At 41.5% G+C, this 14,973-nt stretch overlaps 1 protein-coding gene across 1 annotated transcript in view; it reads left to right on the forward strand.

Moving 5' to 3' along the window:
• Positions 1–14,973, forward strand: part of cog6 (component of oligomeric golgi complex 6) — an 87,517-nt gene that overhangs the window by 54,203 nt on the left and 18,341 nt on the right. The window contains 4 exon segments of the mRNA XM_042334026.1: positions 8,199–8,327; positions 8,417–8,508; positions 11,671–11,735; positions 14,038–14,129. Coding sequence (XP_042189960.1) covers positions 8,199–8,327; positions 8,417–8,508; positions 11,671–11,735; positions 14,038–14,129 — 378 coding nt within the window.

The raw sequence follows: 14,973 nt of genomic DNA on the forward strand, positions 1-14,973 counted from the left end.
AGCAGAGAGACATAAGGCTAGCGCGGAGATAATTAGAAAAATACATTCATATACAAAAATGTTTGCTGAGTTTCACTGATGAAACAATGGGTAATTTTACTGCTTGCACTGCTAAGTGATACTGAGCCACACGTGTGGGACATAACCTGGGCTAATAGAAAAATGCAGCCGCACTTTTCCCGCGATTGTCTGAGTGTATGTCTCACTATATGCGTTATGTGCGTGTTGGTGTGTGTCTCTCTGTGTGTGTGTGTCTCTCTGTTTGTGAGTTTCTGTGTGAGTGTGTCTATGTCTCCCTCTCCTCTGTGTGTTCGTGGGTGTGCCTGTGAGTCTCTCTCCATGTGTTTGTGAGTGTGCGTCTCTCTCTGAGCATGTGCGTCTCTCTATGGCTGAGTATATGTGTCTCTCTCTGTATCCGTGAGTGTGTGTGTCTCTCTGTGCCTGTATGTTTGTGTGTCTCTCTGTGAGTGTGTGTGTCTCTCTGTGTCTGTGAGTGTGTGTGTTCTCTCTGTCTGTGAGTTTGTGTGTCTCTCTCTGTGTCTGTGAGTGTGTGTGTCTCCCTCTGTGTCTGTGTGCAGTGTTGAGCCCTGGGAGCTCTTGTAGCCTCGTTGGTGTTGCCCCCTCCCACCACAAAAACAGGAGGCCACCCCCCCCCCCAGCTCAAAAACAGGCCACCCAGTTTTGGTTAAAGAAACAATTAATATTTTTTTGCAACAATCTAATATGTGTTATTTCCTCATGTTTAGTTTTTATCAATAAAGTGAAAAAATGTAGGTTAGGAATAAAATGTACCTCAATAGCACCAATCAATTCCTCACCATTTTCTGCAAAACTTGCCAAAAATTTCCCAGCAATTTTTGGCAAAATTTTCCGCACTTTTCTATTGGCCCAGGTCATAGGTTTCATTAATGCTAAGAATTGGTGGAGGGCAAGAAGCAGGTTTAGCTGGCTGGCATCTTTGACCATTCTTCGCATGTGAGCTCAGCTCTCTTTTACTCTCCTTTGCTCATTTTTTCTCTCTCTCTCCCTCTCTCTCTCTCTCCCCCCTTTTCTCCCTCTCCCTCTCTCTCCCTCCCCCCTTTTCTCCCTTTCTCTCTCTTTATCAACCTCGGCACGTGATACAGACTATAAAAATTAATTTGTTGTTCTCCTCCCACTGCATCTCTCTTTTTCTTTCTCTCCATCTCCATTTTTCTCTCCCTCTCGCTTTCTCTTTCTATCTCTTTTCTCTCTCCCTTTCTCTTCATCTCCCTTTCTAATGCTCCTCCCTACCTCTGTTACCTGCTAATCCCATGCTGCTCCCTCTGCTCGGCAGACTCTGGCTTGCTCCTTGCCCGCCCCACCATTGGCAGTTGAGCTTTCTGACCCACCCTTTGGAACTCCATCCTAGTGTCCCTTCACCTCATCCCCTCACGTGCCTCCTTCAAAGCCCGTCTCAAGAGCTTCCTCTTCGACCGCACCTTCGGTCACCTTTCTACCCCCACCCTCCCTGCCCTCCAGCCCTCCTGATCCCAACCCCGAGCTCCAGTGCACATCCCTGATTGTCCAGAGCTTTGGGGCATCCTCCTGACGTGAAATGTGCTATCCAAATGTAACTTTTTGTTGTTTTCCATCTCCCTTTCTCCCCCCTCTCCATCTCCTTCTCGCTCTCCCTTTCTCTCTCTCCCTCTCTCTTTCACACTCTCTCTCTTGTCCAGAATTGTAATGCATTCGTTGTCATTTCTTGGGCGCTTCTGAACTTTTTCAATATGAACTATTGTGCAATGCGCTTTGAGGGTTTTCGCAAGAATGCAATATGATGGAAAATCTTGCACCGCAGAGACAGGTTGACATTTTTATATGGAAGATATTCTCCCATTCAAAGGAAAGGTTAAGAAAGATGAAAGTACTTTTCAGACTTCGAAGCCAGCATGTGTGTCTGTCTTGTGTCCTTTGGTGTCAAGTCTCTGACCTTTGCAATGATGAAAGTGTCAAATTTGTGAGAAATGCACTCTGCAGTCTTTGAAGATGCACATTAGCCTGGCCAGTGCATCTGCTTCAGGAGGGATAGAGGAGAGGGAGTTGGAGGTTCGAAATGGGTGAAAAATGTATTCCATTCTCTGGAATATATAATGGTATGAAATATTTGCATTCAGTAATAATAATAATCCTTGCATTTGATATAGCGCCTTATCGTATCGTTGAGACGTCTCAAAGCGCTTCACAGGATACACTGTAAAGTATAGTGACTGTATTTTGTAGGCGAAACGCGGCAGCCAATTGCGCAGGGTGGAATAGTCAATTGAATTTGAAGAAATGCAATTTCCCTTTTTAAACAAATAGGATCCTAAAACATATGTTTTATCTTTCCTGGATGGTACATGCAAACATCAAATTGTAGATCCACTTGTCTCCAGAACAGTGTGTTTACTTCAATAAGGTATTGATTAGGGTCAGGCTGCAGGCGGCCACGAAAATGCAACCAGTGCTCCCAAATTGTTTTTATTTGAGAAAATGGCAAGTCAAGAGGAGTAACCGAGTCCTGCAGTGCATTCAGCATTTGCAGATTCTCTCATTTATTCAATCTGCACGAACAATTAGGACTTGTGGTTAGCCATAGTGAGAGAAAACTCAATCACTCCAGGACATTGTCTTTTTAAGAAATTCCCTCCCACCATCACCCAGTGTGAGACTGAGCCATGTGAAGGTGTCAGATTCGATCTCCAAGTCTATGTTAACTTAGTTGATTTCTAATTAGGTTTGGTGCATGAGAATATAGGCCGTGTGCATGTTAGAGCACGGAGAAGATATTGCTGTCTTTCTGATCCATCTTGCATTACAAATGGTGTCAATTGATATGCCTGTCAGGGAGGAGAACAAATCCATTGGGCTCCGGCTTCTGATTGCTTTTTTTTGTTCAGCAGGGTGTCTGGTACATGCAGAAACCTATCACCGTGTTTAAGAGTATCCAAACTAGAGTGAGGCTTCCACATATATATGCCATCTACACATGGAAATTTCCATGTGTTTGAATTGCAGTATGCACTCTCCCTAGAGCTGAATGGAAAGAGTGCTGCCGACAGGCCAGGCTGGCTAGTTTGAACCCTCATGAGGTGGATAGCAAGTACCAGAAAATCCCTGCGAACCTCCTGGTGAGCAGCACTGCTCAGCGTGAAATGTGTGAGAGCATTGCCACAATCCTCCTGCCCACAGCTTGGTCACACAACCTTACCCATTGATCAGTGGATAAGAATCATTCTTGCATTTGATATAGTACCTATAATGTCACTCTTAAAGCACTTCACAGATAATTGCCGTAAAGTGTAATAACTGTGTATTTGTAGGCAAATGCAACTACCGAATTGTGCAAAACAGCATTCCCACAAGCAGCCTTGAGGTGAATGACTATTATCGCTGAAGAATTGTTGACCAAAATGCAGGAGAAACTCTTCTCTTTTCAAATTATTGTCATGAGATGTTTAATGTCCATCTCAACAGGCAGACGGAGCCTCGGTTTTCCATCTCATCCAAATGATGGAATGTAAGACAAAGCCAGGCTTACTTCCCCCAGCACTACACTGGAGTGTCAGCCTAGAGTGTGAGCTTAAGGTATCAAAGCCACTGACCCAGAGGCAAGAGTGCTGACACTCTGCAGCGTCACCATTAGATACTTTTCATTGTAATCCAGTAGCGTGTAAAGTGTGCTCGGGGTAACTCTCAACCATAATCCTCCACCTACCTTGTTCAGTTATGATGGATCAACATTGTCTGCTTGTAAAAATAACAGCATAAGCTGGCAGTGTTTCCTCTGATGGCCTACTAAACAAGTGGCTGTTTAGGCTAGACCCAATGAATTAATTTCTGTTTTCTTTTTTGTTTCTGCTAGAAGAAGAATATTTCTCACTGTCTGTTATGTTCTAAGCTTGTTGCTTAAAAACATTCTTGTTTTTTAAATCATTAAAGCGTTCGCCTTATGCCAGGAGTCTGACACTAGGTGGAGACCGAGAGCTGACGATGTGATTGCTCCTTTTACACATTGCGCAAGTGTGACCAGGCTGAGGTGTGCAATTTTTTTGAGTTGGAATCACACCGTCGGGATCGTGTATGTTTCTAACAGGATTCCTTAATGAGAAAATCAGAATTATGTCATGCCGTAACAGTGGAACACTGCACTGACACCATCTACTTCAGAGCGTGGTTAATACAATAATAACTTATTATAATAATATTAACTCTGGAATACTCCTCCTCTATCCCTCCGCCTTGCCCCCCCCCCTTCCCTATCTTCATGTCGAGCCTGAAGACCTTCCTCTTCGACCGTGCCTACCATCAGGTCCCCCTCCCCCGGCTTGGCATCGTGCTCTGCCACTGTCAAACACTCTGGGACACTGCCCTGTGTGAGGGGCACGATATAAATGAAAGTTGTTGGTGTTGTAATAAAAGTCTCGTAATTTTTAAATTATTATAGATGAAAGATGTTGTTGTGCAACGCCAAGGTCAGTAGACTATAGAATTTGTGTAAAATGTAGCATTGGTGGTGTAAAAATGGTTATAAGGACTATGGGGGAGGTGTAAAGTAATATTACATATTGCGAAACAAAAGGACAGTATGTTTGTGTGTTTTTAAAATGTAGTGCAGTTATTCCAGATACTGTCATCTCACCCCTCCCCTCCCCTTTCGCCTTCCACCCCCAGCTCAGGTTTCCAGCCAGTAGTGTTAAGTGCTTTGAGATGTCCTCCCAACCTGAAAGGGGCGACATAAATGTATTGTCAATCCCTATAAAAAGCCTGGTGTTGAATACATGTAAGATAACAATTACCTGGCAGTGGGTTCAAAGGTTTTAGTCGAAGGAAGAGGTTTGGATTTCTTAAATGTTAAGACCATAGTTTGAACTATTCAGAACAGATGGCTGGTGAGATTAGACCGTAGTTTGGACTAGTTCCCTTTATACAGGTAAAACTGACCATTGCCGTTTCTCCATTTATAGTAATATGTATGGTACAGGATGATTGAAAAGTCATGATAACTACCCTATTATCTAAAAAAATTCTTATTAGACATTGTAATGGTATCATGACTTTTTGGTCACTGTGTAGAATAAACCTTGCATTTCACATAGAGCATGATCACGTCATTCAGAGTCTTAAAGTGCTTCGTTGGATACACTAATCTCGATTGACTGTGTATTTTGTGGGCAGCCAGTTGTGCACAGCAATGTCCCATGAACAGCCGTGAAGTGATTGACCAATTTTTTATTTGGGGGATTGTTGGTCAGGACACCAGGAGAAACTCCCTTCTCTTTTCGAATAGTGCCATGGGTTCTTTAACATCCGCCCAAACAGGCAGATGTGACCTTGATTTAAAGTCTTATCTGAAGGACAATAATGCAGCACACCCACATTGGAGTGTCATCTTAGACTTCCAAATCCCGAGGTGGTCCTTGAACCTACAACCTTGAATCAGAAGCGAGAGCCAAGCTGACACACAAACAAACATGTGCTATGAACCCAGCAATTTTCTCTCTCATTTTACTCCCCATTCTGATTGCCAATGCATGGCCTGTGTTTACGGGGTGATTTGCCATGTAAAATCCAATATAAAGCAAGGGTTGAGGCATAAGATCTGTAAGCAAACCCCAATGGAACCCAGCTGTAACAGCTCATCGATATCTCATCGCTGCAGTAATCAAGACATTAGAGACATTCATACCCTCTCATAAAGATATTGTCAAGTTCACAGGGAGATTAATAACAAATGCTAAAAGTCAGGTTAATCAGCGTCCAAAAGAGAAAGATTGGTTAACATTAAGGGGGTGCAGAATTGTTTTCTAAGTTTACAAGAACATCCATCTCCGTCCAGAAAATCAAAAATGAGGCAAAGCAGCCAGTGAGAGATTGAGAAAAGTCTTAACTGATTATTATTATTAACAAAGAACCAATAGGAATTCATACAGTCCCAACATATAATATGGATTTAGGGAAGGAATAATACGGAAGCTATTAAAATGATCACAACCAATTTCCAGTCCTTTGCTCTCTGGCCTCCCCATAAAGTTTCCTTCTTGCCTCAAGCAGGAAAAACACCCTCCTGGGTTTGCTACCAACTACAGCCCAATGGTATGCCTTACTGAAATGGTGATACACGTCTATTTCTGCTCTCTCTCTCTCTCTCTCTCTCTCTCTCTCACTCTCTCTGCCTCGCTCTCATGCTCTTTCTCTCTCTTCACTCGCTCTCTCGCACTCTCACACTCTCTCGTCCCTTCCCGCTTCCCCACCCAGAGTCATCTAGGTCAAGACACTTTGGAAAATAGCCCAGTCTGAAATAAATCAACTATTCTCTGAGGATAAATCAAAGTCTGTTCTCCATTCCTGGCCTGTTGCCAGGGGTTGGCCAGTACCTCAACAACACGCCATACATAGGACAAGCAGTATGCAATATGGAAACTTGCAGAGCTGTGACAGCATTGCCATAACCCACCACATGCCGCTGTCCCAAGCAATGCAGCAATATATTTACCAACCTTTACCACAAGGGAGGTCCACAAGCTGCTTTGTGAGACTCGCACTGTATTATTCATTGTATCGTCAAAGCGCTCTGGGACTTTACCCGGCGTGAAGGGTGCTATATATGTGCAAAATGTTGTTGTTATCTTGCACACTGCCAGGTACCTTTAGAGTGGAAACTATGGAAGGCCAGTAAAACTCGCATGAATCGTATCTGTATGAATCCTATAATCGCCTAAGTCGTATATTTATCCGAGTCCCATTCAGTTTCCTATCAAAATCACTTAGATTTCTTTGCACAACTCATATTAGTCACCTCCTAGGTAGGGGAGTGCTGTTATTTTCGTAACACTGGTCCCCTACCCTCCATTACTCCCACGCTTACCAGCTGCATTGAATTGCGGGAAACGTAGTGTTGATCCGTCGACGCAGGTGCGAGAAGAGCTTCATTTCCTGCGATTCCAACACTTGTCGGTAAGTGTGCATGTGGCGACAGGTTAAGCAGCCCGGCAAGTCTGCTCTGCACTACACCATATGCAAGGATTATTATTATTATTAATAAGTATATGACAAGTATCTTCAGTTCAATTTATTCTGTTTTCCAAACTCCTTGTTATCCTTTCTTACAGAGCATGTGTCTATCTGACTTGAATGGGTCAGTTGACCCTGTTTATGATTACCTTTTGAGGCAGTCTGTTTCATCACACCCATTTATTGTGTAATTTTTTTCCTGGCCTCCCCTGTTATGCAATGGCTTTGCTTTATGATCGGTCTGTCCCGCCAAATAGAAATCCGCAAATTATTGTTTACTTCCATGAGAAACGCGACACAGACGAAGTAGTAAAGTTGCTAACTGATGATTTCATTGTTCTGATTCTTTCGAGGAACGGGTATAATCTGGATGAGTGCTTACTCACTTATTTTCGAATCCATTGAAAATTAAACCTCCTTGGAGCCCTATATTTCCTGCTCTCTGTGCATTAGACTCTTGTAAATCTAACCCATGCATTTGCTTCCCAGCATCAGTTGATGGGAATCAGTTGATTCCCACCATACGATTTCTCAGACTCAGTTGCAAGCAGTGCTTTTCTTAAAAAAAACTTTCATTTATATGGTATCTTTAATATATACTACCCTTTCAAAGCGCTTGACAGAATGAAAATCTGAGTGAGGTGTGAAATGTGGGAGTGAGGTAGGAGGACATTGATTAAGGCTCAGTTTGTGCTGTAATATGTAAAACATTTGATAAGGACTTGGGGTGTGTGTGTGTGTGGGGGGGGGGGGGGTGGGGGGTGTCATTTAACAGTTAACTTTTACAAAGAGCAAACTTTTGAGTACTTGCAACAACAAACCCGGTTGTTAGTCAAGTGGCGGATCACTTGCCTGGGATTCAATAATTCCTTCAAAAAAAAATAATTTGGTCATTCAATCCACAACTTTTTGTGGGACACTGCTATGCACAATTGGCTGCTGCAGTTTGTCCACTAAATACACAGTCACTGCACTTTACAGTATATCCTGTGAAGCTCTTTGAGACATTTCGACGACGTGATAAGGCGCTGTATCAAATGCAAGTATTATTATTTTTATTATTACTTCCCAGCTCCAGTTCTTAATGCCAAGAGTTTATCTCTCTTTTAAGATGATTTTGCTGCTATTATATGCCCACCTTGCATTTCACAAGTATATTTATTGTAGCAAACCTCTTGCCCTAGGTATATACTGGATGAATTTGGCACAGCAAGAAGGAGTGCAGTGGTTCGTGGTTTTATAGACGCTCTCACCAGAGGGGGATCAGGCGGAATGCCACGCCCAATTGAAATGCACGCTCATGATCCTTTAAGGTATGCTACTGGAGGCTTGACCTTTTATTCCTGCCTTTCCAGCTTTCTGCAATCCAGTTGAGTAAATCCTGTTAAATATGTACTTCCAGATATGTTGGTGACATGCTGGCATGGTTGCACCAGGCAACTGCTTCAGAGAAGGAACATCTTGAAGCGTTACTTAAGCACGTGACTATGCAAGGTAACATTTAACCTCTCCCTAGTTTCTCACATCTAAACGGCTTGCATTCCTTTACAAGTAATTGCTGTCAAGTGCAGTGATTTTTTTTTGTCGAGTCATCTGTAGAAGTCCCTTTCGTCCATTTGATACTTCTGGAATAGCAACCGTACCGTCTTTTTATTATTGCATCAAGTTGTTTCTTAAATGGACCCAATTTAATTTAATAATCCCTCAAGAAAAGAAAATAATAAAATTGGACACTTCTATCCACGACTGTGTGTGGGACACTGCTGTGCATAATTGGCTGCCGTGCTTCGCCCACAAATATACAGTCAATTCACTTAACAGTATATTCTGTGAAGTGCTTTGAGATGTCTAAAAGACGTGAAAAACGCTATATCAAATGCAAGGATTATTATTATCCAATGTCCTCACCTGAAATACGCTTCCTGGTAACCCATTCCAGCTGTTCATCGTTTCCTATGTGAAGTAGTACATCCTGGTCTGTCCTAAAATTCCCCTTCACAACCTTTGCCTTCTTATCCTACTGTCTTGGCATATCGGAAAATGTTCTGGGTATATTTTCTCGATCTGACAAAGCTTCTTGCATACTTCTATTAAGTTCCCTCTCAGACATCTCCTTTCATCTTTTCAAAGTTTAATAGCCACGGCGTATCCAGGCGTTTCTCATAGTTTATCTCTAACCCTGGGAATCAGCCTGATGGCTTTCATATAGAATGCCTCTAGGTCTCCTTAGTCATGACGACCAGAATGGTATGCAGTAAATGTAGTACTTCTCACTAGAGTATTGTACAGTTTGACCATGAGGATCTGAGTTTGCTTACTTAGCAGTGTAGATCAATGTTCATCTATTTGCCTTGTTCATTGCTGCCTCACACTGTTTGAACATAGTGAGCGATAAATCAATTAACAGCTTCCCCTTAACAAGTTCCATTCACACTATAGAGTACATGTGCCTCCTATTGTTACTTCCTATATGCAGTATTGAACTTCATTTGGCTTGATAAACCTGAGTGCATGTCCTGCCAAACTCTCTTTGTAAGATATTGTCTGCCTCCTCTGATTCCAGTACCGACTAGCTTGGTGTTGTCTGCAAATGTAATCACGTAACACTGAGTCTGTTAATCCAGGTCATTTAGAAATAAGGAGAAATTCCAGAATGGGCCCCTGAATCACTTTAGTTCACCCCCATTTTGTTCTAATTCCCCTTTTAACATTTTAAAACCATTCCTTTAGCCAGTTATGAATCCAAGCCCATGCCTTGCCCTTGATACACCCACAAATATACAGTCAATTCACTTTACAGTATGTTCTATGAAGCGCTTTGAGACATCTAGAAGACGAGAACAGTGCTATATCAAGTGTCAGGATTATTATTATTATACCTGGTTACATCTGTTTGTAAAGGAGTCACAAGGAGTATTTTATTGGAGATCTTTTGGAAAAGTACTTGTACTAGCACAAATGGAGTCCTGTAGCTCAGTGGTTAGAGCACTCGCCTTGCAAGCAAGACACTTGGGTTCAAATCCAGGCAGGGCGAAACCTTGGGCAAGTTTGCTTACTCCACACGCCTAATAATAATCCCTCCAAAACAAAACAATAATAAATTGGTCATTTTCAATCCAAGACTGTTTGTGGGACACTGCTGTGTGCAATTGGCTGCCGCATTTCGCCCACAAATATACGGTCAATTCACTTTACAGTCTATTCTGTGAAGCGCTTTGAGACGTCGAGAAGACGTGAAAAGCGCTATACCAAATGCAAGGATTGTATTATTATGTGGCTTCCATTATCAGATGGGTGTGTTACTCCCTCAGAGTCTCACTTCTACCCCATCTGAATTCATGTGGACTGCTATTTATTAAGTAAGTATATCATAGCCTCATTGAGCTCGTTATCCACTTTGTCTCCAGTAAACATAACTGATCTAGACGAAATATAAATGATGCATGAACTGCACAATATCTATTCTTTAAGGGATTTCAAGACTTAAATCTCATTCAAGCATGGTGAGCAATGAGTCATAACCTACACCTTATGTCTCTTTCATTTCCCCCTTTGCCTCAGATAATAGTTAGGCTTCAATTTCATGGTCTGTGATGTCAGCGTAATCCCCTTGATGACTGTCACTAGTTTGCAGTCACACCCAGGAGTATTAATCATCCTGTATACTATACACAGGACATGGCAAATCACCTGCAGATTCTTTCTCAATACATTTACATGGAGAGGGGGGAGGCAGGGCAAGTAAATTCTCTTCTGAAGAATTCCTACCTTGGAAGAAGTTTTGCTTTTCAGTCCTTAAAAGCGTCTGCCTCCCAACGTGCCCCAGGTCTGACGAAGGGTTGTGGATCCGAACCGTTGACTCACTTTCCTTTCTCCATAGATACTGCCTGACCTGCTGAGTGTTCCCAGCAACTTCTGTTTTTGTTTCAGATTTCCAGCATCCACAGTATTTTGAGTATGTTTCCCTCTCCTTTGGGCCCTGCTCAGCAATACCCTGGCTATGTGAAGCACCTTGAAACATTCATTGTACATGGAAAGCACAACAGGCTGACCTCGGTATAACAAACCCTGGTTATTACGATTCCGGTTATAATAAACTCATCATTGAGACCCATTGATTCTTATCCTGATACAGCGATCATTGAAGGAGCGCGGCCCCTGAAATAACACCCCTGATTAAACTGAACCAACGAACCAATGCATATGTTTTTCACTCATGTTGGTGTTGCATTGTACAGTCAAGTCAAAATGGTGATGGCAGCAACAGCATTTGTATTAATGAACCTCTTACAGTGAGCACACAGATATAATGCTTTTCATTCCAAGGCCCCAGGGTGTTTGATTTTCCAAGGTCAGCCTATATAGTGAAAGTGTAACAAATTGGATTATGACTTTGTATTCAGTTTTCATTTTTTGCTATATTGGCATCTCTTACTCTTTAATTGTTAGTGGACTGTAGGGCTTAATATTAGTTACATGCTAGTACAAAGCAACAATACAATTGGGATTTGTCAAACTTAAGTACAGTATTATCCTCTTGTAAGGGCCTTATTTTTAGGGCTTCATTCTCACTCAGTTTCAAGCTTCTCTCAAATATGAAGCAATGTTGTTTCAGTTAGGTTCAAACTATTTAACACATCATGTTTATTGCCGCAGGGGTGGAAGATAACATCCAGGAAGTAGTAGGACACATCACTGAAGGAGTGTGCAGACCTTTAAAGGTATGGATCGGATATTAAACTTTTAATCTTGCATATTAGAGCTCATTTACAGAGTTCCACACATACACAGCACCTACACTTGGAAATATCTCTGTCTGGTTCTAGAATATACATACGCTCCATTGAGGGACACACCCTGCTTACCTTCGAGAGTCAAGGTTTGGAGGCCCCTGAGTGTACATTAGGTACTGCTTGTAGTTCAACCAGCTAAAACTGCAGAGCTTGCCATTAAAAGCACAGTCTGGCAAGTTTCCACTGCTTGCCCAGCTAAGACCACCCTACTCGTTATGGCTTTGGCTTGCAGGGTTAACAGGAGCTGAGTGGGAACAATATAATAATAATATTAATAATCCTTGCATTTGATATAGCACCTTATCACGTCTTCTAGATGTCTCAAAGCGCTTCACAGAATATACTATAAAGTGAATTGACTGTATATTTGTGGGTGAACGCGGCAGCCAATTGCGCACAGGCAGACATTAAAGATCCCATAGCACTACTCAAAAAGAGAAGGACGAGTTTCTCCCAGCATCCTGGACAACAGTCATCCAAACAAAATTAGTTTTTCAATCCATGGCTATTCATGGGACATTGGTGTGTACAAATTGGTTCCTGCGTTCGTTCACAAAATATACAGTCACACCAGTTTGCAGTATATCCTGTGAAGCTCTTTGAAACGACTGACATAAGGTGGTATATCAAATGCACATATTATTATGTATATATTGCCTTATTGTGTCGTCACGACGTCTCAAAGTGCTTCTCAGGATTTGTTATCCACCCAAGTGAAATGCATTGCCTCACAAACTGTGATACTTAGTTATTTACTTAAATGAAGGATGGGTAGAAGATAATAATATTGCCTTTGGAATTAAACGCTGTTCTCTCAGGCTTTGAGAAGTTCTATGCTTCCACAGAACTGTCAGTTTTTGTAGTTTTCTGAGCAAGAATTATTGTAATTATTTGTTTGGTTGTATTAACCAAGTGACGTACCAGTACGAAACACTGGTATTGTCACACTATTTATTTATCCAGATATCGGTAAAGGCCAATGGCCCGACTGAAGATGGACATAGTTGCAGTTTAGATGTAGTTAGGTCAGTAATTAACCTGTGACCTCAGCGCCAATGTCTCGAAAGATTAATAATGATAATCCTTGCATTTGATATAGCGCCTTATCACGTCTTCGAGATGTTTCAAAGCGCTTCTCAGAATATACTGTAAAGTGAATTGCCTGTATATTTTGTGGGCGAAACGCAGCAGCCAATTGCGCACAGCAGCGTCCCACAAACAGTCGTGGATTGAGTGACCAATTTATTATTTTTTTTGAAGGAATTATTACCTCCAGAAAAGCGATCCGCCAATCAACTAACAACCAGGTTCCTACTTACTGCTAGGTAAACACAGGCATGTGGAGTAAGGAAACTTTCCCATTTCACCCTGCCGAGAATTGAACCCAGATCTCTCACTTGCTAAGCGAGTGCTCTAACCACTGAGCTGCAGGACTCCACTGAGCTAATGGGAACCAATAAAATTGGTCACTCACTTCATGGTTATTTTTTTGGTCATTGTTGTATACAACTTCACTGCCACATTTGCTTACAAATGCACAGTCACCGCACTTCATAGTAAAATCTTGTGAAGCATTTTGAGAAGTCTCAACCAGGTAATAAAGATATATCAAATGCAAGGATTATTTCATTATCTAATAAACTGGTGAACCACGATCGAAGGGTTGAACGGCGTCATTCAGTTTCTGTTTTCCCATATTCCCAACTATTGCAGCCTAAAAACTTTATATAAGTAAATATTTTGCAGCAAATTATCTACTCCTTTAGTTTTGAATTGTAAAAATAGGCAAAAGTCTTTTTTTTGTCTTATTGCAGCCCAAAAACTGCTTCAAATTCTGCTAATTCACGAACTCAGTGTAGCCTTCTTGGTGTTGACATTTTGTGAACTAGTAACATTAGAGATTTAGGACCGTACAACAGTTTTGCCCTCGTTCCAAAAATAATCCCAAGATTTAAATTTTCCATTTTTCCAGCCAGTAATGCAACTGACAATGCGGTCCATTTATTTTATGCAGCGTTTTTGCTTTCATCTGTGCTGAAATATCCAATACAATTTTATAAAATAATACTTTATATAAGTAAATATTTTGCAGCAAATTACTACTTTAGTTTTGAGTTGTAAAAATAGGCAAAAGTTCTTATTTTTTTAAAAAAGGCCATTGTTTAAACGCTTAAAAAGACCGATGTTACTGTAATATCCCTTTAATGTCCTGCACGGTGCTGTGTTACAGGTCCGGATTGAGCAGGTAATTGTCGCAGAGCCAGGTGCGGTTTTACTATACAAGGTCTCCAATCTCCTCAAATTTTACCACCACACTATCAGGTAAGAAAGAGAACAAACCAAATGGCTTTAATTACTAACACCTAGATGTTTTTGTGGAGACTTAGCTCAGGTGGTACATCTGAAATTTGGATAAGCTGATCTCGATTTTCTTTTAAAATGAGTGGGTAAGACTAATTAAATTGAAAAGTGAGACTAATGATGCAAGCGTGTTTTGTACCCTCAGATGTTCTCAGTTGTTTATAGTAAGCAAAACTGTGTGTTGAAACCAAAATGAAAATGTTTCCAGTAATACTTAACTGCAATTTGTGATGGACCTGATTTTGGCAGCCCACCTGGTCAAGGATGTCCTTCAGTGCCCTCAGCTTGTCTGTTATCTCCTTATTTGTGATCGCTGTTTATTTCAGGTATTCTGCACAACAGCAGACGGGAAAGCATATACTGTATTTTAGGACACACAGCTTGAGGGATAGAGCACATGTTGCTAGATATCATAACGGCCTTGTACAAAGCTTTATACAGTTTAGACACTGGGACCCAATCCGTGAGAGTCGTTGGAGAGGGTGCAACAACAAGAACTGGGAATATTTCCTTTGGAGAGGGCTAAGGGAGAATTTATTGAAGCAATACGATTTTTAGTTGTGAAAAGAGGCCTTTTATTATAGTATAATAATATTATTATATTCTTGGGTGGCTAGGGGTGGGATTTTAAAAAGGAATATAAGATTCTAAATGGGTTTAAGAATGTAAACCCAGAAGAATACTATCAGATGTGGCAAAGCAGCAGGTCTGGAGGCCTGTGAAGGGCAATTTCATGAGGCCGAGCTCAGAAAGTATTTAGTTACAAAGAAGGTAATTAATGCCTCAAACAGGTTGGCAGAAAGGT

This window comes from Callorhinchus milii, unplaced genomic scaffold (assembly GCF_018977255.1).
Source record: "Callorhinchus milii isolate IMCB2004 unplaced genomic scaffold, IMCB_Cmil_1.0 Scaffold4, whole genome shotgun sequence".
Classification (NCBI taxonomy): domain Eukaryota; kingdom Metazoa; phylum Chordata; class Chondrichthyes; order Chimaeriformes; family Callorhinchidae; genus Callorhinchus; species Callorhinchus milii.